The 27,813-nt window shown below is 43.8% G+C and overlaps 1 protein-coding gene and 1 long non-coding RNA gene across 3 annotated transcripts in view; both read left to right on the top strand.

The window, feature by feature from the left end:
• The window catches only part of LOC142388931 (uncharacterized), a 406,360-nt gene that overhangs the window by 19,803 nt on the left and 358,744 nt on the right, over positions 1-27,813 (top strand). The gene's annotated exons all lie outside the window — the stretch shown is intronic.
• LOC142388841 (protein NLRC3-like) overlaps positions 12,994-27,813 on the top strand; it is a 69,573-nt gene continuing 54,753 nt past the window's right edge. The window contains exons 1-3 of the mRNA XM_075474411.1: positions 12,994-13,121; positions 17,205-17,324; positions 27,612-27,800. Of these exons, the coding sequence (XP_075330526.1) occupies positions 13,009-13,121; positions 17,205-17,324; positions 27,612-27,800 (422 nt within the window). The 5' untranslated portion in view covers positions 12,994-13,008. The remainder of the gene's footprint in view (positions 13,122-17,204; positions 17,325-27,611; positions 27,801-27,813) is intronic.

The following is a 27,813-nucleotide window of genomic DNA, read 5'->3' as shown; positions in this document are numbered from 1 at the left end:
GTCGGTTCAGAACGGTACGGGTTGGTTCAGAGCGGTACGGGTTGGTTCAGAACGGTACGGGTGGGTTCAGAACGGTACGGGTGGGTTCAGAACGGTACGGGTCGGGTCGGTTCAGAGCGGTACGGGTTGGGTCAGAGTGGTACGGGTTGGTTCAGAGTGGTACGGGTCGGGTCGGTTCAGAGTGGTACGGGTCGGGTCGGTTCAGAACGGTACGGTACGGGTCGGTTCAGAACGGTACGGGTGGGTTCAGAACGGTACGGGTCGGGTGGGTTCAGAACGGTACGGGTCGGGTCGGGTCGGTTCAGAGCGGTACGGGTCGGGTCGGTTCAGAGTGGTACGGGTCGGGTCGGTTCAGAACGGTACGGTACGGGTTGGTTCAGAGCGGTACGGGTTGGTTCAGAACGGTACGGGTGGGTTCAGAACGGTACGGGTCGGGTCGGTTCAGAACGGTACGGGTCGGGTCGGTTCAGAGCGGTACGGGTCGGGTGGGTTCAGAGCGGTACGGGTTGGTTCAGAACGGTACGGGTCGGGTGGGTTCAGAACGGTACGGGTCGGGTCGGTTCAGAGCGGTACGGGTCGGGTCGGTTCAGAGTGGTACGGGTCGGGTCGGTTCAGAACGGTACGGTACGGGTTGGTTCAGAGCGGTACGGGTTGGTTCAGAACGGTACGGGTGGGTTCAGAACGGGTCGGGTCGGTTCAGAGCGGTACGGGTCGGGTCGGTTCAGAGCGGTACGGGTCGGTTCAGAACGGTACGGTACGGGTTGGTTCAGAGCGGTACGGGTTGGTTCAGAACGGTACGGTACGGGTCGGTTCAGTACGGTACGGGTTGGTTCAGAACGGTACGGGTTGGTTCAGAACGGTACGGGTTGGTTCAGAGCGGTACGGGTTGGTTCAGAACGGTACGGGTGGATTCAGAACGGGTCGGGTCGGTTCAGAGTAGTACGGGTCGGGTCGGTTCAGAGCGGTACGGGTCGGTTCAGAACGGTACGGTACGGGTTGGTTCAGAGCGGTACGGGTTGGTTCAGAACGGTACGGTACGGGTCGGTTCAGTACGGTACGGGTTGGTTCAGAACGGTACGGTACGGGGCGGGTCGCTTTGGGGTCAGCTTGCGTTCCCACTGTACAAAGGGGACCCTCATATCAGGGGTGGGCGGAGCCGAAGCGTAAATAGCAAAAAACAGAAAATAACAAATAACATCCATAATGTGGAACCACCTCCGAGCTTCTTCAGCTTAATGCGACACCGGCTCGCGGTCCAGTTGAAACCACTCTCTGCCATTTCTGCGGCGATAAGCTGGGAAACTTGTTGGTTTGGCACGGCGCCATTGAGCTCCCGCTGCACAGCCTCCTCACCAACACCGGAGAGCAGAGCCTGGAACCGGTCCCGTGGGCTCGGTACCGCGGTTCAGTGTATTCAAGATGGCTTCAGCCCCGGTTCATGTCCCCGTTCTACACGTATTATACGTTACGAACTGCTCTCGTTTTTTGATATTCAGAGTTTTGGATTATTCTGTCATGGAGCAACCATCGAGGAAGCGTTCTAAAGTGTGGGAATATTTCAACCCAAACAGTTCCTGGTCACACCAGCCTCTTCTGTTCCCTGTGACAGAGTATTTTCCAAAGCTGGAGAAACTGACTCAAAAAAAAAAGAAACCGTTTGAGCCCTTCTCCTGTGCAAAAGCTACTTTTCTTGAATAAAAGCACCTGAAGTAACACAAGCACCCTCTTTATTACACCAAGCACACTCCCAAAGAAAATATGAATGACAAACCAAAGATTTTCTCATTGTTTTTAAATTATTATTGTTTCATGGGTAAAATCAATCTTTAATGAGGTACTAAAAACACGTGTACAACACACATACATACATAAGTGTTATTACAGTGTTATTATATACACAAGAGCTGCATCACATTCGCAGGACTTCATTTGGTGCAGCAATTGCTGCCGCCAGTAGATGTCACCCAAGGGACTTGAATGAAGCTTCGGGTAGTGAACCACTTTATGACACAATGCTTCAAAAAGCCTCATTTTGCCATCACTAATTCAAACCCTGGTTTGGGTTAGGGGGTAATGAGAGTATAGAGGGTGGCAGAGGTGGAGGCAGGACAAGACACACCAGCAGATTCAGCAGACAAACTCACTTAAACAGTCCTACAGTCACTAAGAATGCCAGCAGAAACAAAGCCATACAGGCCAACTCGCCTAAAATGGCCGCCTGTTTTCAAAAGGATCACATGGGCCACACAATAAATTTAAATATCTTGGACTTCTTCTTTGATTCTTCCAAAAGTCTGTTTACCCTAAGTGCTCCCCCTGCTGGGCCCCCAGCTGCTATTGCTTCTTCTAATCCAAATCCACTGGCTGGATTTTACTGCCTCATCTGACACTTCCTTCACTATGTTCCTCACACTCTGTCCACTTACACCCAGCTCCCTCAACAATGAGACAACAGACTTTGCAACAAATCCTCTACATCCTACTTCCACTGGACAGATTCTAACTTTCCATCCTCGCTGCTCTGCTTCTGCCCCCAACTCTACATACCTAAGCTTTTTCCTTTCATATGCTTCTGCTACTAATTCCTCCCAAGAAACAGTCAGCTCTATGAAATTCTACTCCTAGACCACAAGACTATATCAGGCCTTAGATTTGTAGAGGCTATCTCCTGGGGAACAACAAGCTTATTTCCTAAATCTACCTGCATCTCCCAATCACAAGCATCCTCCAAGCTGCCGTGCCTCCTTATCGTCTTATTAACTTTCTCCCCCTCTTGAACAAACTGAATTGCCCCTCTCTTCACCTTAGACCCTCCTAAGTTTAGGGTAGGCTCAGGAACGGATCCGCAAAACGGACCCGAATCGGAGTCCACTTGCACACCGGAACAGATCCAGATCAAGGATCCGGGTCGGATCCTCCCCGGACCCAATCCAGATCCACTCATTAAGTGCCACATTCGGCCCGGATCCGTTTTGGACTCATTTGGTCCAGAACCTTTATTTATTATGAATTTATTAACAAAATTAGATACAGATAAAAACTTGCTTCCCAACTAGAAATGACTTCATAAAAATCCCACCAGTTTAGCCTTATACACCTGAAAATGATTTATCGTGAAGCTGCTAAAGACCTAAAATTGGGTTATTATTACGAGTAAATTTCCAGTTTTGAGGCTGCACAGTGGTGCAGTTGGTAGCACTGTTGCAGGTGTTAGAATCCAGCCAGGGGTCTTTCTGTATGTGCTTTGCATGTTCTCCCTGTACATGCATGGGTTCTCTATGGGTACTTCATCTCCTCTGCTATCCATTGTGCTGTGCGGCTCTCCCTGCCTCCCTCATCCTCTATACCAGGACAGTAACCTTCCCCAACCCCCCTGGAGATATATGGGACATTAGAGTATGATCCTTGTGATCATACGATTGGTTGGATACAACCAATTAAGTGGAATTAAGTTCACTTAAAAGAGCTGGCACAAACACCAGATTGACCAACACATCACTACAAGTGGCTAATAAGATAATGGACATAAAAAACGTGAAAAAATGTGATGGACATTCTTAAATTTATTTATGAATACTCACATACTCATTTAAATGAAAAAAATAAAATAAACAAGAACTGGCCTAACATGTGCTGTGCTTAGACATGGTCAGCAGGGTGAACCTCGTGTGTTCTGCGTCTCCTTGAGGTTCCCCTATCTGCTGCCACGTTGAACCACCGGATGGCATGACGCAGACATCATGTTCAGTGGAAGCACGAGCGACAGGAGGTTTTCTGACAGAACACGATGGCTTCATGTTGGTTCAGTGGTTCAGAAAGCTTCGGTTTCTGCATCACTGGCAAAGATTCACAGACCAGGACATAGACGGCCTTTATTTTACAGCAGATAAGCAGGAAGTAGGCAGAGAGGAAGGAGGACCCGCAGCAAGGATCCCAGGCTGGGACCGGGACTCGGGGCCTGGGACCCGTGCCGGCCCTGTGAGGACCTACAGCTTCAGTTCATGGAGCTCCTGCACCAGCTGAGCTAAAGGCTCCTATTTTCTGTGTAAGTGTTGTACTTTAAAGTCTACAGCTGAGCTTCTCTTGCTCTCTTTTCTACCTGAAATCCACCTTTAACTGAGCTTGAAGTAGACTTTAAGTTAACTGTGTGAACACCAGCACAGAATCTGCATCAGTTAGACAGTGGCGCCAGCAGAAATAAATCCTAAGGGTGGCATACCCGACCAAAAAAAACACCTATTTATTGATTTACTGAATTTACAGTATATTCATATATTAAAACACTGATTTCTTATTATTGCTGTCACACTTTAATAATATTAACTAAATATATTTAGGTTATTCAACATGACAGAATACAATGACTGACACAAATTTGACAAGACTGTAATCAGGGTATGGGAGGTACCCTATATCACCACAAGATGGCGCCATTGCACAAAAACCTTGGACACAGTGTTCTAGCAGTTTAAGATTTATTAGTGCAATTAGTACCTACATTAATTTACTGGTCTTTGCCTTGAAAATCACTTCACTTAATGTTTAAATGAAAATCAATGCATTTGAACACACCCAAAATTGTTTTCATTACTCCTTTATTGTACGGTGCACAAATTTCACCTCATGTTCAAAACCATTTCTGCATTTCTGCATTTTTATACAAATAAGAGCAGAATATTTTATGTACAAATCAGAGCAGAATATTTTATGTATAAATCAGAGCAGGATATTTTAATACAAACTACAATTAGGTTTCTCGTGATGCTGTGCGTCTGACGTCATGACGTCTCCGCCTTCCCCAGAACCTTCTAGAACTTTCCAGAACTTTCTACCGGCAGTTGGGCTGCCCGCCACTCTCTCTGATCTGACAACTTAGGAAAGAAAATAGATGCCGAATTACCACCGCCTCCATCGTTTTTGAAGGTAAGTAAGAGGAAAAACAAATAATTTAATTGTAGTTGTTTAGTAAGTTTGGTTAGTTTAGTAAGTTCCCGCCGCGAACACCTGCTAGCATCCCAGACAGCTAGTTGGGCTAGTAACTCTCCTGCTCTCTGGGTTTAATATCCTAGCTTACAGTTGTGTATTCATACAGTGTTGGTGTTGGCTATAAATTAGCAAAACAAATATATATATATATATAAATAAATGGCTATAAATTAGCCCATTATCGCAGCAAGCTGGGTTTCGGTTCTCTTCTTCTCTACTTCGGGAGTGCGCATTTATACATGACCGTTGGTTCACATGCCTGTCGGCGACTCTGCGCGCACAGTTCATGCGGTCACGGCCATGGCTGATGTGGGGGGTCATAGATATGTATAGAATGACAAGATGTCTCGTCCGCGTTGCTGGGCAACGGAGTCGAACGTCCGCAGATGGCCGCCATCTTACCACAGGCAGCTCTCTCGCCGACAACATTGTGTTGATGGGGAAACATTCAAGACAACTTGCTTAATTCTCAAACGTTTAGGTTATTATAAACATCAAAGTAGTAAGCTAATTATCACACTAAAGACGAAGTCCATATTTATTTTTTTTAAATAAAAACGTAAATATTTCATGTTTATTTGCCCCATGACTCAACTTTATTTACCCCTTGGGATGACTCCCTCAGGGAAATTCAAGTCCCCAGTAGCTCCAAACACACACATAGGATCTCTATAAATCTAAAATACAGTATAATATAGAATAATTATTATAATATATAATTTAAATATAATTCATATAGAATAATCTAAAACAAAGTGTAAAAAAGAATATAGGCTATACAAGATATACAAGATCAGATTAAGATTAAGATCAGATTTATTGTCATGCATACATGCATACACACGGAATTTGTCCCAATTTTAACCCATCCAGGTTGGCACCTGTTTGACACACACATGCACATGCACATGCACATGCACAGGGTCACACTGTGCAAAGTGAAGAGAGTTAAATAAAATAAGTTAAAGCACTATGGTTGAGTTATTGCCCATATTGCACTACACTTGTGTTAATTACACATTGTATGCACATAGTCTGACCATAAATAGATAAGATATTGCACAGTAGTGACGTAAATTATTGCACAGATGACTGAATAAACAGGGTTCTAGCTAGGATGAAATTATAGCGGGGGGGGGGCAGCAAGACGATGACGACGTCTATGCGCTACACCGAAGCTTGTAGAGCGTTAATCCAACATGACAGCGGACACAACGTTACCGTTCGATGCAGCCTTAGAAAGTGTTTCGGAATAGATTCACCCTGGGGTCATTTGAACCGTGACATCCAGCCAAGTAGCCCACCCGAAGTTTTTCCAATCTTGGCTGAACATCAGCTGAGTTACTGAGTTATCCCGAATAGCTTAGTACAAGCGCTAACGGACCCTGGCAGTATCTCCAAAATTACCACACTAAAATCACATGCCATGACACCAAACTTCTACAGTAGTACAAATATGGTCTGTACTCACCAAACGATGCATTTGGAAGTTTGTTATTATCAACACAAGCCTGATAGCTTCTCTGCTGCTAAAGCTGCGTCGACCTCACTTCTGGGAGCTGGGAGCTTCAATGTAAGATGAGGGTTGATCTACTACTGTAGACAACAAAGCAAGGCTGCTCAATTTCTCCATTATTAAAATAAATTCACAACTCTACAACATAAAAATTCATGTAGAATATAGCATATAGGCCTCCTTTGTTGTCAATTTAAGTAGCTTAGAGCGCAAGTTTACTTTTATTTTACTTTTTTTTCTTCCTCGTCGAATTTCTGTCGTCATCTGGTATAAGTGATACAATTGGCTATGAATCGCGCGCAAAGCAGCATGGGAAATACCTGACGTCATTTGATAGACATTCGTAGCGCCCAATAAACGGCTCTAGGCATTCGTAAACCACGCCTCAAATACGAGAAAATGCACACCTAGTTCCCAGACCACCATCTCATCGAGATGTGGACGCGTCAGCCAGGCTACGAGATAAGAGTAATAGTGTCAGAGCAGATCACTTACCGTAACTATGGTTACCTCAGGTTTGACTGTCTCCCGGACATCTCACCCTGTGGTAAGATGGCCGACTTGTGCGGACGTTCTCAACTCAGACGTAACACATCTAGCCATTCTATACATATCTATGTGGGGGGTGATATTAATGATGATTTAACTGTGGTGTTTCCGGGAAGCGGGCATTTGCTTCCACCTGCGTTGCTTTCAAAGGACTTGAGGTTAACGGCGAAACCCCGCTGCACACGTCTCTGTCACGCCGCCATTTTGGTCCTTCCTGCACCGACTTCAACCCCCACCGGGAGCGTTGCAGAAGCGAGCGTTTAGCCCGCCAGACTTTCTTTACCTGCTCAGATTTGGAATACATATATTTAAGTACATAGATGCAGATGAACGCTGTAAACATGATGAAAGCCACAATATGATTGCACAAACTAACTCTGACATATCTGTAACCCTCAGGACTTCTGTACGGCAGAGCTTCCTTTGGTTCCTGTCAACCTCTCCAGAGGGGCGTCTGCTGATGGCAGAAGGATTATATGACCTCTGGCTGGGACCCTGGTCAGTTCCACAACCCTTGGCTTGGTGTCCAATGTGACGGCTCCCCCCAGCTGGCCCACTGTATTCTCAGCTCTCTGACTTCTTGTGCCAGAGGGACAGTCCTGTGTGGAGGCAGCCCAGGCAGCTGGTTTTATCTGTGAACCTGCATACTTTCACTTCAGCAACAACAAAGGTATGCAAGCCCAAAATAGTATAAGTAATGTCTCATTTTAACTTTATCTTAATTTAGTTTTACACAGAACAGGGATCAGTGAAATATAAATAAATAAATATATTTATATATTTATAAAATTAGAGAGGGCTGGCTACATTTGAATGAATTTTGTGTTTAAATGATTCACTTTATGTTGGTCAATGTGGCAAAAAAAAATCACATCATAATCTTATTCATGATATCCAAAAGCTGAGATGACATCTCGTCAATGTCGAATGAATTATAGAGAGTAATGTAAAATTAAATTCTGCTTTTGACAGACGGGATTATGAAAACTTGGAGAAGGATATTGAGCTTAAAATTGCTTCAGTGCTCCTTAAGTTGGAACACATCTTTCTTGTGTCTAATGCAGCTGTAGATGAGCTTTTACAGGAGTTAAACTTTTTGATTGGTTTTCTTTCTCTGCCAATTACCCAAAAAACTATTAGTGTACTCAGTGAGACAAACCCTGTTTAAAAAAAGCAATTGGAGATAAAGGTCTACTTTCCAGTGCTTGGAGGTGAAAAGCTTACTATAAGAGCCACTTTAATGTCGTGGAACCAGCGGAATATATATTTGACCGAAAGAATCTTAAGTTATTCTAATAGATTTCAATTTTAAAGTCTTTGCAGCAAATTCTTGACTGCCACACAATCTTGGATCAGGCTGTAGATTTGAAAACTGTAGATAATCAGCCTCAGAGAACTTGTGTGCACCTAAACAAAACTATCTTGGATGGTGGCTTCTTCAATGAAAATGGACTGTTGTCTCAGCAGGAAAGCATTTCATTGATATTATACATTGATTTGAAATATGTAATCTCCTTGGTCCATCCAGGAGGAAGCACAGAATTTGTGGTTTGCACTGGATTCTGGGTAATTCTGGGCGGCTTTAATCAAAAGTAATGATCTGAAGTGCTATGGGTATGAGAAAGTGTTAAAACCTTTAACTAACGATCTTGTAATTTTGGAACAGAGTGGGATATTTCTGTCAAAGCTGGGCAGAACAGTAAAAGGCACAGTTCAGGGTGTGGTCGCCGACAACCTTGGTGCACACAGTATTGCTGGATTTGTTGAAAACATCTCAGGGACATACGTATGTAGATTTTGCACAGCGGAAAGATCAGAGTTCCAGACTGAAGAAGTCAGCAGTGAAGTCTTTACTTTGAGAACTAAAGACATTCATGCAGATCATTTAGGAATCCTTGAGGAAAGCAAATTACCCAGTTATTATGGTGTGAAATCAGTGTATTTTGATGTTACCTCTGGGTTTCCACCAGACATTGTACATGATCTTTTTGAAGGAATTGTTCCCTTTTAACTTGCACTTTGCCTCAGTTTGTTAATAAAAAAAAAGTATTTCACATCGTGTACATTGAATGAAGTAATATCCTCTTTCAACTTTAAGTGGGCTGACGAAACAAATCGACCTGATCCTGTGGCTCTCAGTTCTGCATTCAAAAAAACTGTTGGGGGAAATGCACATGAGAGCTGGAGTCTAATTAGATTTTTGCCTTTGTTGATTGGGCAGAGTGTTCCCTGTGAGGAGCCTGCTTGGCAGATCTTAACAGACCTGAAGGACGTTGTTGATCTCGTTGTCAGTCCTGTTCATACCGAGGACTCCATCGCATATCTTGGTTTTAAGATCTCTGAGCACAGAATTAGGTTTCAAGAGGTTTTCCCAGACTGTGCGCTTAAACCAAAGCACCATTTCTTGGAACAGTATCCGTAAGTTTCGGCCACTGAATGTGATAAGTTCTTTTAGGAAGTGGGAAAACAAAACGTATTTATTTTACACTATAACAGGGTTCCCGCGGGGTCTTAAAAAGTCTTAAAAGCATTGAATTTATGAATTTGGAAATAATAGCTTAAAAAGACTTGAAAAAAGTCTTGAATTTTGATATCTGGGTCTTAAAATTTGTGCAGTAACTTCTCCGTATCGCATTCTCCTCGAACGTTTCATTTGTCAACTAGGCTACTATTATTTTGAAAAGCCTAAATAACGTAGCCTAAATGAAGAGTGGCGGAACCAATCATTGAGAACGCAACGCTGCCGCTACCGCTCCGCCCCGGGTCCGATCACATTGCTACAGCACTGACAGACCACAGCAACAAGCCAAGCAGAAGCGTGAAAAATCAAGGCAAATCTCAGCAGAAAACAAGAAAGTTTAACTTACGCCGTTATGTTGTTTTTCAACATTTGTTTGCGTTTCCTTGCTTCCCATTTCTTGCTGGGATTATGGGGAAATGTCGTAGAGTCTCACGCCAAGTCCTTCAAGCACATGAAAAATATCAAAGCGAAGGATCAAAGCGAAGGATCAAACTCCTTCCATCGCCGGGGTGTTTCAACCGGCCAACGCTAGCCAGTTAGCTATTAATGTATGAGCTAGCAGACACGTTAACTGTGAGTAGATCTGCAAACAGCTTTTGGGTCCACACCAACCATGAAAGCAGAGGTGTTCTGGACTCTTAACACAATCGCCAAACACCATTCATATAATGGAAACAAAGGTATTTCAGAGTTGTTTAAATGCATGTTCCCCGATTCCGCTGCCACAATTACTTGTGGTCCCGACAAAACGACGTACATAGCCAAGTTTGGTTTAGCTGTGTATATTAAAGAGGAACTGGTGTCCAAGGTAAACAAATCACCGTCCGTTCTTATGTTCGATGAGAGCCTCAACGAAACGACAAATTTTTTAGTTGATTTTCATTATTTATAGTTCTTTCTACTCCCCATATTCCCAGCATGGAATAAGTAGCTAGCTATCATAACCAATGTTAAAAAACAACTTAACTGTGTCAGTTAAACTTTTTTGTGGTCTGCTGAAATTTTCTTTGATTTTTCACACCTCTGTTTGACTTGTTGTCTGTGCTGTGGTGTTGTAGCGTTTACTACTACTATGCTGCAATGTTTCATCAATGCTTTACACAGTCCACACTTTCATTTGTTTGAGAAATAAATGAACAAATTTTTAAAAAAAAAAAAAAGTTTTTTTTTGCCGGTAGGTCTGTGAAATAGGTATTATTTTTTTATAAATGGTCTTAAAAAGGTCTTAAAAAGACTTAAATTTGACTTGAAGAAACCTGTAGAAACCCTGTGTAAGCCAAAATGGTCTGATGTCATCGATTTAGTAAAAATTGATTTAATGTCATCATTGTGATTTCTAAGAAATGTGTTGTAGAAGCTGTTCAGCAGTTTGGTTCCACGCAGGAATCAGACGGATCCCGAGGCTGTCCGCATTTCATCATATTTCATCAACCGTCCTCATGTATAATGCACGTGGTTCACCCACCGGGGGGGCAACCGCCATTCCACCATGCAAGCGTCCCGCCATTCCGATAAGGCTTTCCATATCAGGAAATGTGCGTCACTCAACAGGTGAGTCCCTTCTTCCTTTTGATGCATTTTACATGTTTTAAGACGTGTGTGCAGATGTGAAGCAGTCTTTAAAAGCCTAATTAAGTTTCATAGAACTGAGGTATAAAGAACCCCAAAAGCAAAGGAATGATATTCAAATAGTTTACCACACAAAAAGGAGCGACAAACCCTGTTCACTTATTGGTTTTAAACTGATAATAATAGGTTTTGGGCAGCCTAATACATGAAATTGGTTTTATTTGCAGCACCAGGACGTCCGACACAGGTGAGCTGTCACTGATGTCTGATCATAAGCGTTTTAGAGGAGGACAGGGGAGGAGATGGCTCCACAGTGGTGGTGATAGTAATGCTGTAATCAGACACTGGTTCAGGGTTCAGTTGTCCTGACCTGCAGTCCCCAGAGAATAGTAGCTTAGAATAGAAGGAACCAACTTATTCCAACTTTTTGTTGGAGTAAGTTGGTTCTGACATCTCAGTTATTCAGTCTCTGCATGTTAATGATGCTCACCTCTGTACCAGCTGACATGTTCTGGCTGGAACTAGTCAGTGATTTCAGGTGTGTAACTGGAGCGCTGGCATTGATGTCTGTAACTGAAATGATTAATGTTTTAGGGATTTTGGTGATAGATTATTAGAGTTGGTTTGTGAGGTTGTGGAGTTCCTGTAAAAAGTCTTTAATAGGCTATTAAAGGAAGTGTCGGAATGGCCAGATGTTTATAACAAATAAAACGTACCGTCATTCCGACCATAGGAGGAAAAAAGTGTCGGAATGAAGATTGATATAAAATTAAAGTGACAGTTTGAGGCCCATGGCGGGATGTAACCCACCGACCGAGATCCTCTGCCAATGACACCGTCTCTGCGCTCTCGTCCGAGCGCTCCTGCAGGGGTGAAGAAGTTCAGAGGACTTTGTGAAGGTTCCTACAGGGCGTATAATACGTGAGTGCAACGCTTCCATTCTGCTCTGTGGTGGTGTCACGAGTGGCCAGGTGGATATAATGGAATGTAAATGTGAAGTGGAAGATGGGAGGAGCAAGTTTACGCACTGTAGGTCCTGATTACACCGAGAAAAAGCAGCTCCGGAGGGCTGCAGATGTTGTCTCGCCTCGTTGTGACCCCCGACTGTCAGAGCAGACCGCCAGAGATGAAGCGGAGACGCTTTGAATGAGGACTGGATGAAGCTGCAGCAGCAGCTGTTGTTTCTCTCTGAGTTAGTGAGAAAGAAAAGTCTCTGCTGGACTTTATGTTGCTGCAGCTCCAACTCTGATGTTGCTGTGTGTGAGGACAGATTAATATGTGAGATATGAATGGGAGTGTCAGTGTTGGGTTGGGTGATAAAAGCTGACCTTTGAGCACCATAAACCCTGATATGAGGTCACCTGATCTCCTGTAAAGGAAAAGGGACCGAGGTGAACCAGATGCACACAGTTCAGGCTCCATTTTGAGTGGACAGCAGCAGGAAGAAACCTGAAGTCAGAATTAGGTGAGTGTGAACGACCTTCTTCTTATTTCACTGTCAGAGTCTCTGAGTGGGTTTCCTCTCTGTGGACTGCAGAGGAAGAAGAAGCAGAACTCAGCAGCTTGTTTCTGGTGTTGAAACGAAGCTGATCGGACGGCTCTGATACAAAGAACTGATCCAACTCGGGTGTAAAACCATCAAGTTTAGATTGTTTCAGCTTTCTGATTCACTGCTTAGTTCAGAGTGTTGGATGTGAGGCAGCTGTTGGTCTGACTGATGAAGAAGGCAACAACTTTCATCCTCCAGCAAAGATTTTCTTTCCTTTGGCGGCCATTTTCTCTGCTGAAGCTGCGTCACTGCTGGGGGACGCGTTGCTATGATCAGCACTTTGAGAACCTTTCTGTTCCTGAATCATTTCTACAGATTATGAGACGTCTCATCAGAAGCTGGATCAAGAAGGACAGAGCAGAGTCTGCAGCATCCAGCGGTCGCTCTACCAACAGGAACCCATCCAGACCTCCAGAACCATCAGACACAAAGTAAGAGAACTGCTCATGGGGGGGGGGGCAGCTTCTTATCTGGGATATCACCATGGCAACGTATACAGGCAACCCAAACAGGGTGTGAAGCAGGTTGGAAATATTCAGAGTGACTTTAACCTTATTTTTAGGTGATCTAGCTTAACTCACCCTAACAGCGGAGATGTTGTTGAGCTGTAGTAGGATGCTGGTTATCAGCCCAGGTTTTCTGACTCTGAATATGAGCGTGTTCATGAGGAGGTGGCATCAGCTGACCAATCACAACCTATCATTCTGTCAGCAGCAGCTGCTGCAGTGAAAGCTGGAAGGAAAGAAGGCAAAAAGGAAAAAGAATGCCAGCAGGAGGAGATGTGATCTGTGTGTGATGGTGTATTTTATTAAAGCACGTGAGGAGGTTTCACACTTATTCTGTCAGACTGAATTCTGCCTGTTTTAAATGAACCAAGTAAAGAACAAACAGAAAAGAGATTGAAAACGTTAGGGCGTATTCACACTTACCTCGTTTGGTCCGGACCAGATTTTTGTTGGTTCGGACCTTTTGGGATGGTCTGAATACAAACCACCGAACTCTGGTCCGGACCAAACAAGCGGACCGAGACCGAGCTGAAAGGTCGGACTCGGTCCGGATCAAACGAACCCTGGTGCGGATCTTTTGGAGGTGTGAAAGCAGACCGGACCTAATCCCAGACTTTTTGCTTTTTTGTACCTCGGGAGCATCCGTCATTTGTCTGCTGCTAGGTAACAGAACAGAGCTTCTAATTACTAGACCGGCTGTGGTAAAGCTAACGAAAGACCGAAAATAATATTTCTAGACCGAAAAGGAGTAGGGGACAAACGTGGGCCGAAGAGGAGACCCGTGCTCTTGTGGACGTTTGGGCAGATGCCCACATATCATGTTGATAAATTACTTGTACAGCAGCATAGTAATTACACAGTTGTGAAAATAGCAAAACATTGAAAAAACATATAGTTTTGATTATATTAAAAGCAATAACGGCACGGAAAGCGTCGATGACTACATTCACTTTTGAACTGAGCACTTTGTGTTGCGCGTGTCGATTCTGACCAATAGCCGAACGACTTCAGGGCGCGTGGCTTTGTTGACATATTTTGGTCCGTTTACTGAAATGTGCAGTCTGAAAGCGAACCGCACCAAAATGAAAAAAAAAGGTTCGGACCAAAGCAAGTGAACTATCGGACTTTCCTGGTGTGAATACGCCCTCAGAGGGCTTCTCTGTCTTCCAGCCTCTAAAATGCTTTTGAGTCATTAAATGACTGCAGTTTTTATTTATTTATGTATTTATTTTTTATTTATAGAGCACAATTCATACACAATGCAATTCAAAGTGCTTCACAGCTATATAAAATCACAAGAAGGCATTAAAAAGAAATAATAAAATAATAAAAATAAAAATAAAAAATAGATAAAATCAGAGAAATAAAAAAAGCATGATTTAAATTTTAAACAAAAAAGAAAGAAATAAGAACAATATAAAATCAGTAGTTAAAATGTGATAAAGTTTTGAGCTTTATTCAAACGCAGCTGAAAATAGGTGTGTCTTCAGCCTGGACTTAAATACACTGAGTGTTTCAGCTGATCTGAGGCTTTCTGGGAGTTTGTTCCAGACATGTGGAGCATAGAAGCTGAATGCAGCTTCTCCATGTCTGGTTCTGACTCTGGGAACTGATAGAAGACCGGATCCAGATGAGCTGAGGGGTCTGGAAGGTTCATACTGGGTCAGGAGGTCAATGATGCATTCTGGTCCTGGACCATTCAGAGCTTTATAGAGCAGCATCAGAACTTTAAAGTCTATCCTCTGATGGACAGGCAGCCGGTGTAAAGACCTCAGAGCTGGACTGATGGGGTCCACTTTTTTGGTCTTAGTGAGGACTCGAGCAGCAGAGTTCTGAATAAGCTGCAGTTTGTCTAACTGACTTTTTAGGTCGACCTGTAAAGATGCTGTTACAGTAATCAAGCTGACTGAAGATGAATGCATGGACTAGTTTTTCCAGGTCCTGCTGACACATCAGATCCTTTAACCTTGATATATTCTTAAGGTGATAGTAGGCTCACTTTGTTACTGCCTTAATGTGTTTTTCCAAATTTAGGTCTGAGTCCATCACTACACCCAGATTTCAGGCCTGGTTGGTAGTTTCTAGGTATAGATTGAAGCTCTGTGTTGACCTGTAATCGTTTACATCGTTTCTTTTGAAAAAAGCTGTTGGCAGGATGTCTAAACAGCAAGAGGAGGAGTTCAGCTGACGTAAGATGTCCTCCAAGTCTTTGCTGTTAATGGGTTGGAACTGTGTCATGGTGTTTAAACGGGTTTTCGGTGGAGACGGTACATATGCTGAACCTGCTGCTGATGCACCAACTGCTTGTCTAATATTTTGGATTTTGTCTCTGTGAAGAATTTGGCAAAGTCATTGCAGGCCATGGTGGAATGAAGTTCAGTTGCCTCTAACACAGGAGGGTTTGTTAGCCTGTCAGCTGTAGCCAATAAGGCCCGAGCATTAGGACTGTTTTTGGTGATGTCAGAGAAGTAGGACTTTCTTGCATTCCTTAGTTGTAAATTATAAGAGTGAAGTTTCTCTTTATAGATATTATAATGAACCTGGAGATTTGTTTTTCTCCATCTGCGCTCAGCTTTCCGACACTCTCATTTCCCATTTTTCACCACTGTGGAATTTGGCCATGGAGACTTCTTCCTTCCAGAGATAACCTTCACCTTAATGGGAGCAATAAGCATCCATAACATTTACATTTTAGCATTGAAGCTACTGACGAGCTCATTGACTGAACCCCTGAACAGCAGGTGTTAAAGAGAAGACCTGGTTAAAGATCTCACTACTGTTTTCAGTTATACACCGTTTTGAGATCACTGCTGCTGAGACATTTGTGTGCAGTGAAATCGTACTGTCAAAGAAAACGCAGGAATGATCCGACAGGCCCACATCAGACACAGTAACCTTTGAAATGCTCAGACCCTCAGAGATCAGTAAGTCTAGAGTGTGGCCCCTATTGTGCGTGGCCTCTGTTACATGCTGAGTCAGCCCAAAGTGTTCCAGAGTGTTCCTCAGGTCTTTAGTCCCTTTGTCCTGAGGGTTGTCCACATGGATGTTAAACTCACCAACAATAATTACAGTCAAAGTCAACACAGATCATAGAGAGCAGTTCATTGAGGTCATCAAAAAAGTCTGCCCAGTATTTGGGGGGCCTGTAAACATTCAGAAACAGGACTCTGGTTGAGGCCTTCAGCTGTACAGCCACATATTCAGAGGACTGAAAAGTTCCAGGAGATAACTGCTTCCATTTAAATGATTCATGAAATAAGACTGCCACCCCTCCTCCTCTCCTGCTCACTCTGGCCTCGCTGATAAAGCTGCCCGGACCCTCTACACATCACACATCAGACTGCGGCAACAGAACATGATGGCGGCGTGGAGGGACAGGAGGGGGCGGGGCTGGGCGCCGTTGCTTCGGCTGCTCTGCTAGGGGAGGGGCTCAGTGGCGAACTTTTGGCCGCTCTGGTGGGGGGTTTATGGGGGACAAAAAGGGATTGGGCTGGGGGGTAGATCTGAGCCCAGCGTTGACCCGCTCCATCATCTGCTCAGTGAATTTCAGTTGAGGGGAGGAGGGGGAAAGGGAGGGTGAGGAGCGAAGTTAGTTTTTAACTTAAAACCCTTTCTAAGATGTATGTGGATGTGAATATGAACACACAGACATCAGCTGATTTAGCTTCAGGAATTTGATACCCTGCACACTCATATAACGTACAGGTGTAGGAAAAGGCAGGGAAATCTGTTATATTTCAGAGATTATTCTGATTAAACGTTGGTTTTTAATCTAAACAGGAACACGCTTTAGAGGAATCAATCCCTGTTTTAGGCTCAGAAACATTCACTGTGGCTGACACGTCTCTGATAAAGATGCTAATGAGGAGTCTCTCTTTGACTCCAGTCTGCTGGACAGAGACTCTCACCCTTAACACACCGGCGGCCATTTTATTGGATCATTCTGTAAGTGAAGTGAATATTTTTCTGTGTATGTGCATATGAATAACAGCATGTTTGTGTTTGCAGAGGTCAGCGCCACAGACAGAGAGCAGAGTCTCCAACATCCGACTGTCTGTCTGTGAAGAGTGACCGGTCCATAGGAAAACCTCCAGACCTCAGCGATGAAGCTGGACCCTCAGACACAAAGTAAGACAACTGAAACAGAGATTTCAGGACTTTTCATGATGTCTTTCTTACAAAAAAGAGGAAAAATGAATAAATAAAGGAAGAGATAAGGCAAGGCAAGGCATCTATATTTATATAGCGCATTTCATACCACAGGCAACTCAATGTGCTTTACATAAAGATAAGGCATTTAAAAGAACAGCATAAAAATATGCAATTTAAAGAGAAAAAAAAATAGAATAAAAAGTAAAGCAATCAAAGAAGAGGGGTAAAAATATATATAAACTCAATCATAAGCACACCGAAAGAGAAATGTTTTCAACCTGGATTTAAAAGTGCTTACAGTTGGGGCTGATTTCAGTTCTGCTGGTAGTTTGTTCCAGTTGTGTGCAGCATAACAGCTAAAAGCTGCTTCACCGTGTCTAGTTTGAACTCTGGCCTCCACTATCTGACCTGAGTCAGCAGATCTCAGAGCTCTGCTGGGTTTATACTCTACCAGCATGTCATTCATGTATTCTGGACCTAAACCATTCTGTGATTTGTAGACGAGCAGCAGAACTTTAAAATCTATTCTGTATCTGACCGGGAGCCGATGTAAAGACTTGAGAACTGGGATGTGATGTGATCTCTTTGTTCTGGTTAAAACTCGGGCTGCAGCGTTTTAAATGGATAAAGGACAAATTAATTCAGTGATTTCAGAATAAATATATCCATCCATCCATTTTCTATACCGTTGAATCCGTCGGTCGGGTCGCGGGGGGGCTGGAGCCTATCCCAGCGGTCAATGGGCGAGAGGCGGGGTTCACCCTGGACAGGCCGCCAGTCCATCACAGGGCCACACAGAGACAAAGGAGACCAACAACCATACAGGCTCACACTCATTCCTAATGCCTTGTGTACACCAAGAGCGGCCTACGCTAACTGAGCGCCGGAAATCATTATTTCTCTATGGAGGGTGAGCGAACTGGGCGAGCAGAGCGGATTCCAGCTATTAAACTCAAGCTAATATTATGGTAATGAGCTATGACGCGGTTCGGTGAAAACCAATGATGATCCACAGATTGTAGGGGTCCGACAATCCGCGTGGTTCGCGGAAAGAGACGCGTAAACTTTGGTTCCTAGTTCCTACTTATTTATTTAATTAATTTTAATGTAATGTTAATTTTAACCCTTTCCACCCAAACCGTGACCTGGAAGTGGGCGGAGTCGGCCCGTTCACCACTAACGTGACGTCGGTTTCAGGTGACTTTAGTCAAAAGTAAACACAACGATGGAGTGTAATAGGGCCGCTAGGTATATGTATTCGTGCCGAACCGTCACGGTACGGGTGTCACGGTTCGGTACGCGCATTCCCACGCAGAATACACACGGTACGGAAGTTAAATATTGATCTGAACGCGGAACTGTTATTTTGCAAGAGTTTCCTTCAGGACCCATTTCAACACTGCCACATGCAATCTCTGATTGGTCCGTAGAGATATACGCTTTCGGACAGAGTAGTTATAAGAACGCAGTTATCAGAACTGTCCTACTCGAATTTCGTTCTGATAACTGTCCTTCCCCAGCGGAGCTGTTTCAGTCTGCATTGCACATGAGTCGGGACTGATGCGCCGCGCGCAGCCGTCTGCGTCAGTGACGTGTTACGTTAGCCGTTTAGCGCCACATTCAACAACAAAACAAAACAAAACCCGAGAAAAGAAAAAACACCACAAAGAAGCTAATATGGAGAGCGGGGAGGCCACCGTGTTCATGGTCTGCATGATGGTGATATTAATCATGGACGATCACATCAGGCGTCTAACATCGAGGCTGGAAGAGCACACAGAGAGTCAGGATCAAGCGCAGGCGATACTTCTTCGTTTCATGAAGGAAGAAAGGAGAGCAGAGCGCCGCAGACAAAGGAGACAACGTGTAAATTAACTTATTAAACACCCGCCGGTTCTGTCTGTGTGATATGATGAAACATTTCAGCCGTGATAGCATGACATGGGGCGCAGCTACCGACCACCACACACCTCCGTCAGGTGTGTTCTATATAAACCATGAAAAGACCCGACCAATTACGTCTCCCAAATGTATTACAACAACCCCTGGATACGAATACATGCAGAGCAAAAAAAAAACCGAAGCATCTGCTATGCGCCCATATTCCACTGTAGAAGAGGCAGGATTCAGATATCTATTACATGTGCTCGAACCTCGCTACACGCCTCCTTCGGCACTGTACCGAAAATGTACCGAACCGTAAGGTCCAAACCGAGGTACGTACCGAACCGTGAGTTTTTTGTACCGTTCCACCCCTAGAGTGTAATGTGTAATGCGGTTGACAATTCATATTGTTTAGTTAAACCAAGCTCTTTAATAAAAAAGACAGCACAAAAGTAAACAGCAGGAGTGTTGGTGCCTGTGGAATGCAGATTGCGATGCCAATGCGGTTCTGAAGCTTGCGGGATTGGAGGATCTTCGCTGACCTCAGCAACCGAACACTCATCGGTTGCACAAACCGAGTCTTGAGGGGAAAAAAAGTGTGAACATACGAAACGCATACACGTAACCGCATAGGTGAGACACTGCGCTAGCCTTCCAAAACAGCGTTGTTTGCTAGCTCACTCAGAACAAGTTACATGAGACACCTGTGTAACGTTTTACACAAGTTAAAGACTAAACATGTTTTTGTTACGATATAAAACATGCATTTGTTAAGATATAAGCGTTGCACCAAGGGGATAAGAACAACACTTACCATTTTCCATCGCCTCCGACAAAGACGTCGCCGTATCCACGCCGTTCGCCGGGCGGTGACCGTAAATGCCGTCCATCTGGTCAAACCACTTCCATGTCTTTCGGTTTGACCCACTCCGGCTGTTGTGGTCCTTTACCTGCTCTTGTTCCTGGAACACCTTCTCATTTCGTGTTGCTCCGTCCAGTTCCTTCTGTACGCGGTCCTCGGCCACCACACACAGAAAGGTCTGCACCTTGCTCGTCGTCCATGGGTTGGCTTTCCTTCTCCAGTCTTCCATCTTCACAATTCTGTTTATTATCTGTTGCTCTCGCAGGTGTGTTTTCATACGGCGGGTGATTATTTAAAGCTCCCTGAGCTTCGTTGCGTGTATGACGTAATTTCACCTGACCAATCAGTGGACAGCACTGATCACGTGACGTTTTAGCACCGACTAAACCCATCTCTGAAGCAGGTACTAGCCGGGGCTAAAAATTGTAACGGGTCCCACCTTCAACCCGCGGTGGAAAAGCTCCCAATCAGGGTAGAGTGGGACCGTGTAGAGCTGTGTTGGTACAAAAATGTTCGATGGAAAAGGGGCATATGGCCTGTAAATGGCTGGATCTGTGGCTGGATCAGAATCTGTGGAGCATTTTTCCCTGTCATAATGAATACTTAGAGTCTGATGGTGGTGGTAAGTATTCTTAAAGAAGGTAAGATTTGTGAATGGGCAGCATGAATTCTGGAAAGAAACAATTAAAAGTATTACAGCACTTTCACAGACAACCAGTCTCTTTCGTATCCGCTTTGGGACTGAAGTTCCAGCGTGCTTCTAACCGCTTATAAATTCGACTGCCGCAACATATCTCATGCTGGACAAACACTAACTCCAATCATCACGACACAGCCCCTCATATTGACATGCCCACGTCTAATCTACCCCCAGAGACGCAGAGCAGCCTTGGAAGTGATGAGTTTTTGTCGATTAAGCCAATGACGACCTAGAATTGTAGAAGAAAACGTGACTCTCCCGCCCCCTCCTGAACGGCTCGGAAGCCTGGCTGTTAGTGGCGGCTTCAACATGATTTCCTCAGTGAACGGCGCCGATTTCAGAACAAATCACTTCATTACAGTTTCTCAGTCGCTTTGGTACAATTCTCGAATCATCCTCACCATTTGCAAAACAGTACGCCATTTCTCAAAACTATTTGGACAAATAGCAAAACACCATGGATGACCTGCAAAAGCCACTCTCTTGCTCAAAATCCTTAGTTCATCTTTCAAAACTAAATATTTGTGTCTGAACATGTCAGTGCCATCAGAATGTCAAGTCCTTGTGGCATTGTGTACGGATAAGACAAATTGCTTAGTCATGTTGTCAATATAACAGTGTACTCTGGAGGAATGTTCTGATGTAAACTATGGCTAGGTTTTGATGACAATTATTGTAATTTACACCTCAGTGTATGTGTGAGATTGATTACAAGAGACAAGATTCACAATTACCCTTTTACTGTTTGTAATTTGTACGAAAAAGAAAAGACAGCACTGCATAGCACAAAGAAAAAGTAGAAATCTGAAACTACAATCTAGTAAGGGAAAACTGTACATACAGTGCTGTAGGAATTACAGTGCAGACAGTCTTCCTAGACCTGTTGACGTTCCTGTCTGTTGGGACACATTCTCATCCACGTCACATTGAATATTATCTCTTGCGATGCAGCGTGGAAAGAATCTTCTTTAGTGTCTTATCCAGCCTCTGCTGTGATGTCCTCACACGCCGCATCCATGGCAGCCAGAAGGGTAATTTGTGTATGTGGCTGGCGATCATACACTTTCCAACGCCACGCAGAGAAAAACTCTTCAATAGGGTTAAGGAATGGGGAGTAGGGTGGGAGGAACTCCATCAGCGTCCTATTGTGAGCTGCAAACCATTGCCTGACGATGTTTGAGCGATGGAAGCTGACATTGTCACAAATTACCACATGCTTTGGCAAGTCATCTCCAATCTGACCTCTCTCATGTTCAGGAATGAGATCCCTGTAAAGAGTGTCTAAAAAGGTGACTAGACGCTCTGTGTTATATGGACCAATAAGGGGAATATGCGTTAGCACACCATTTTCTGAGATGGCAGCACCCATTGTTATGTTCCCGCCCCGTTGGCCTGGCACATCAACTGTCGCTCTGTGCCCGATGATATTTCGCCCCCGCCTTCTGCGTTTTGTGAGGTTGAAGCCAGCCTCATCCATGTAGATGAAGCTGTGTGGTGGCTCGCTTGCTTCCAGTTCCATTATACGCTATATCCAGAATACACAAAATTAGTTTTATGAGTTACATGCATTTTCATTTTGATAAGGTTACATCAAATGTATACAGCACACATTGCATCTTCTTTTCTACAGCCATAGCAAATGTGTAAAGGTCACATTTACTGTACTGTATATCACTATGCAATGTTGTACTGTTTACTGGGAAGTAAACTACTGTATGCTCATACAGGTTTTACCTGTACATAATGGTAGCGCAGCTCCTTCACTCTTTCTTCATTTCTTTCAAAGGGAACAGTGTACAGCTGTTTCATGTGCATTTGGTGTCTTTTCAGTACCCTGTCAATTGTTGAGATGCTGACTGTTTGGATGTTTGCAAAGATGTTGTTGTTCTCTATAATGGCACTCTGTATCTCCCTAAGTCTTAAGGCATTGTTCTCTATAACCATGGTGCAAATGGCCTCCTGTTCAGGTGTGAATAGGGGCCCTCTGCCACCCCTGTGAAGTTGTCTTCCAGTCCTATGTGGAAACAATATAGCAATGCAAAACACAAAATTGAGTAAGATAAAATGTCACTGTATGAAGGATACTTACTTATATTGTAATGTGAAATATTGTTACATTGTATGAAGCATTACAGAACAGTGCCTATTGTTGGATTACATACCTGTTCTCTCGACGAAAAGTCTGAACGATTGAGGACACAGTTCTGCCAACATTTGGCTGCACCCTTCGACCAGCCTCTGCCATTGTAAGTCCATGATTGAGAACATGGTCCACAAGGGTGGCTCTGATCTCATCTGGAACGTGCATATGTCCTCGCCCTCTTCTGCCTCTTCCTCTGTTCTGCCTCCCAACTCCTCCGCCACGCAACCTCACACCTCTTCCTCTTCCTCTTCCTCTTCCTCTTCCTCTTCCTCTTCCTCTTCCTCTTCCTCTTCCTCTTCCCTGTGGCTGTTGGCCCCGTCTAATTCTTTCCATTGTCAGACATTGAAACATTGTGTTGTGCTCCAGCTATATATATATTTGTCAGTTGATTGGTCGTTAGAGAAAGTCAACATTCACCTGGGAGCAATTTACCAATTCAGGACAGATTTTGAACAAAAGTCCAATGGACATGTATAGAAATATGCTTGACATATTATGACAACTTGTTAAACCATTTATACGATGAACTAATGCCTTAATGTTGTGGGGGGTGAGACTATTCAACAGAGACCTGTGCAATACATTTTGATCAACATGACAAAAGCAATTGATAATGTAGGAAACAGCAGAGAATTGTACATAATCATGCGCATGGATGTGCCAAAGCATTGGCAACTTGCTGAAAGAAATGAGAAACTGCTTTTTTGATGTGCACAAGTGACACAATGATGTGACAATTGAACACGTAGTTTTGAGAATTGCAACTCTGATCTGAGAATTGCCCAAAAGCGACTGAGAAAAACTGTAAGCTACAGGACAACATGTTGTAGTTATGAAAGTAAATGCAGTATTGGGCATATCTTGTGTTTTGTGAATAACTGTTTTATCGTCAATTTAACATTGAAGATGTAGCAATTTCGCCAGAGAATGGGAGAGGCTGTCCAGCTTCCCTTGATTTCTCTGAATAGCCGCGGCTGATGCACGTGTATGTTGCTCAATGTTACTGATGTGAATTTGCTATAGATCTCAAAAATCCAAGTACAGCCCGGCATGCTTGCTGAAAATGATATAGTATGTGTATGTACGATGAGTAAAGAACAACGTTTGGTTAATGCTGATGGTGTTTTTAACGTGTTAAGTGCCTCCACCAGGTGGTAGTAATACTTTAGACTCTCGCTTTTCCAAGACAAACTATCCGGTCTTGACACTATGCTCGTCTTCCGAAGTGAAGAGCCGGTTGTTAAAGTCTTTTGTTTGAAGCAAGATGGTGTTCCTCTCAAAAGAGCGGGGGTGCTGCACAGCCGCGGGGCCTTTAAAAATGGAACATTCTAAATGTGACGTCACGAGCGAACAAAGCTACCAAAGCTACCAAAGCTACCAAAGCTACCAAAGCGAATTCTCAAGCGAAGCTTCTCCAGCTACCTCCGCTACCAGGCAGCGTAGGTCGCCCTCGGTGTACACGCAGCATTAGGACAATTTTAGAGACACCAATTAACTTAACATGCATGTTTTTGGACGGTGGGAGGAAGCCGGAGTAGAATAAATATATGAATGAAGGATTAAATTAATAAAACAAATCAAAGATGAAATGTCAGAGTAAATAAATAGGCGTCTATACACAAAGTTAAATGAATGCGGTTGGAAAGGAAAGCAGAAATATCAATATATGAATGAATGCATATGAATAAAACCATGTTTGTGTTTGCAGAGGTCAGCGCCACAGACGGAGAGCAGAGTCTCCAACATCCGACTGTCTGTCTGTGAAGAGTGACCGGTCCAAAGGAAAACCTCCAGACCTCAGTGATGAAGCTGGACCCTCAGGCACAAAGTAAGACAACTGAAACAGAGATTTCAGGACATATGTTCATGATGTCTTTCTTACAAAAAAGAGAAAACATTAATAAATAAATGGATAAAGGACAAATTAATTCAGTGATTTCAGAATAAATATATCCATCCATCCATTTTCTATACCGTTGAATCCGTCGGTCGGGTCGCGGGGGGGCTGGAGCCTATCCCCGCGGTCAATGGGTGAGAGGCGGGGTTCACCCTGGACATCCCTCCAGTCCATCACAGGGCCACACAGAGACAAAGGAGACCAACAACCATACACGCTCACACTCACTCCTAATGCCTTGTGTACACCAAGAGCGATCTACGCTAACTGAGCACCAGAAATCATTATTTCTCTATGGAGGGTGAGCGAACTGGGCGAGCAGAGCGGATTCCAGCGATTAAACTCAAGCTAATATTATGGTAATGAGCTATGACGCGGTTCGGCGAAAACCAATGACGATCCACAGATTGTAGGGGTCTGACAATCCGCGGGGTTCGCGGAAACAGACGTGTAAACTTTGGTTCCAAGTTCCTACTTATTTATTTAATTAATTTTAATGTAGAACGTGCACGTGTATGTTGTTGAATGTTACTGATGTGAATTTGCTATAGATCTCAAAAATCCAAGTACAGCCCGGCATGCTTGCTGAAAATGATATAGTATGTGTATGTACGATGAGTAAAGAACAGCGTTTGGTTAATGCTGATGGTGTTTTTAACGTGTTAAGTGCCTCCACCAGGTGGTAGTAATACTTCATATTAGACTCTTGCTTTTCCAAAACAAACTATCCGGTCTTGACACTATGCTCGTCTTCCGAAGTGAAGAGCCGGTTGTTAAAGTCTTTTGTTTGAAGCAAGATGGTGTTCTTCTCAAAAGAGCGGGGGTGCTGCACAGCCGCGGGGCCTTTAAAAATGGAACATTCTAAATGTGACGTCACGAGCGAACAAAGCTACCAAAGCTACCAAAGCTACCAAAGCAAACAAAGCTACCAAAGGGAATTCTCAAGCGAAGCTTCTCCAGCTACCTCCGCTACCAGGCAGCGTAGGTCGCCCTCGGTGTACACGCAGCATTAGGACGATTTTAGAGAAACCAATTAACTTAAAGGATAAGACCGGTTTTTTGACATTGGGCCCTTGATTTCACATTATAACATGATGTTCTACTCACCCCTGCTTGTTGTTGGTCATTTGGAGCTGTTCCGAAGATATTCGCGAGGCGTCTGGCTGCTCTCTTGAGATATTCGGCCATGAAACGGTTTCCTATGGGCAAGCTTATACAGGCACAAACTCTGCTGTTTATAATTTATTAATTACTGTACACTAGCTCTGATAACGTGGAGGTGCGTCGCTTACTTAAAAAAATCCGGGTTACTAATTTTGAATTTTAGCCGAATGAATAAATAGGCAGCAGGTCTGTGGGCTGTCTGTGGCAGTAGCACCACGAGGACGTCAGTAACACCCACTTTACGACAAAAAAATCTAAATTATAGTAACCCGGATTTTTTTAAGTAAGCGACGCACCTCCTCGTTATCAGTGCTAGTGTAGAGTAATTAATAAATGATAAACAGCATAGTTTGTGCCTGTATAAGCTTGCCCATAGGAAACCGTTTCATGGCCGAATATCTCAAGAGAGCAGCCAGACGCCTCTCGAATATCTTCGGAACAGCTCCAAATTACCAACAACAAGCAGGGGTGAGTAGAACATCATGTTATAATGTGAAATCAAGGGCCCAATGTCAAAAAACCGGTCTTATCCTTTAACATGCATGTTTTTGGACAGTGGGAGGAAGCCGGAGTAGAATAAATATATGAATGAAGGATTAAATGAATAAAACAAATCAAAGATGAAATGTCAGAGTAAATAAACAGGAGCCTTAACACAAAGTTAAATGAATGCAGTTGGAAAGGAAAGCAGAAATATCAATGAATGAATGTATATGAATAACAGCATGTTTGTGTTTGCAGAGGTCAGCACCACAGACAGAGAGCAGAGTCTCCAACATCCGACTGTCTGTCTCTGACGAGTGACTGGTCCAAAGGAAAACCTCCAGACCTCAGTGATGAAGCTGGACCCTCAGGCACAAAGTAAGACAACTGAAACACAGATTTCAGGACATTTCCTGATCTCTTTTAATTCTGTTAAACTCAGCATTTATATCCAAACCAGCTCAATGTCCTGTTATAACTAGGTTAGCACAGGCACTAACTTGCTGCTTTCTCCTGTTGCCATGACAACAAATGGGAGAACAGCACTCAGTCTGGTGTCAAACCAAGGAGATGGTGGTGCACAATCTGATGTGGCAAACCCAAAACTCTGGCTACAGAGCTGAGTTTCTGATCATTTGGTTTGTGTTGGAAATCTAAACTCTACTTCCAGTTCAGGAGCAACATGGCCTCTGAACAGGACCACATGTCTGTCAGTGATGGTCTATTTTCTGCCTCTGACAGCTCAGGGGGTCACAGTGGATGGATGTGGAATGAAATGTGCTCATCTCAGAGTGTAGCTGCAGCCAGTGTTGTTAGAATCTATTTGATCAGCCCAGGTCTTTATCTATACACTTATCGGTTATCTGTAATTACTAAAGAGTTTTTTATTTCTTAATTCTAAAAGAGCAAATGTAGAATAGGATTAGGACTGATTTTAAATCTAATGAAATGTTTTCTGTAGAGCAGCAGCAGTAATATTCACACAGTGAAGTCAGCTCAAACTGAGGATTGAACCAAATGTGAAATGTTGCTGCAGGAAGGGTTGAGTTTGTATTCACATCAAACAGCAGAGTTGATGCCAAATGGAGTTATTTTAAAAGGATTTTAGTGATGAAGACATGTGTTGACAGAGGGAGGAAGAGGAGTGGTGTTTGTGAGGAGCAGCAGCTGTCCTGCTGTGCTCTGTGTCAGGACGTCCTGAAGGATCCGGTCTCTGCCAGCTGTGGACACTGGTTCTGCAGACAGTGCATCACCTCATACTGGGACCAGTCTGCTCCCTCAGGAGGCTCATACTGGGACCAGTCTGCTCCCTCAGGAGGCTCCTCCTGTCCC

This window comes from Odontesthes bonariensis, chromosome 2, assembly GCF_027942865.1.
Source record: "Odontesthes bonariensis isolate fOdoBon6 chromosome 2, fOdoBon6.hap1, whole genome shotgun sequence".
NCBI lineage: Eukaryota > Metazoa > Chordata > Actinopteri > Atheriniformes > Atherinopsidae > Odontesthes > Odontesthes bonariensis.
The sequence above is the reverse complement of the archived record's forward strand: the minus strand, read 5'-3'. Positions and strand labels throughout refer to the sequence as shown.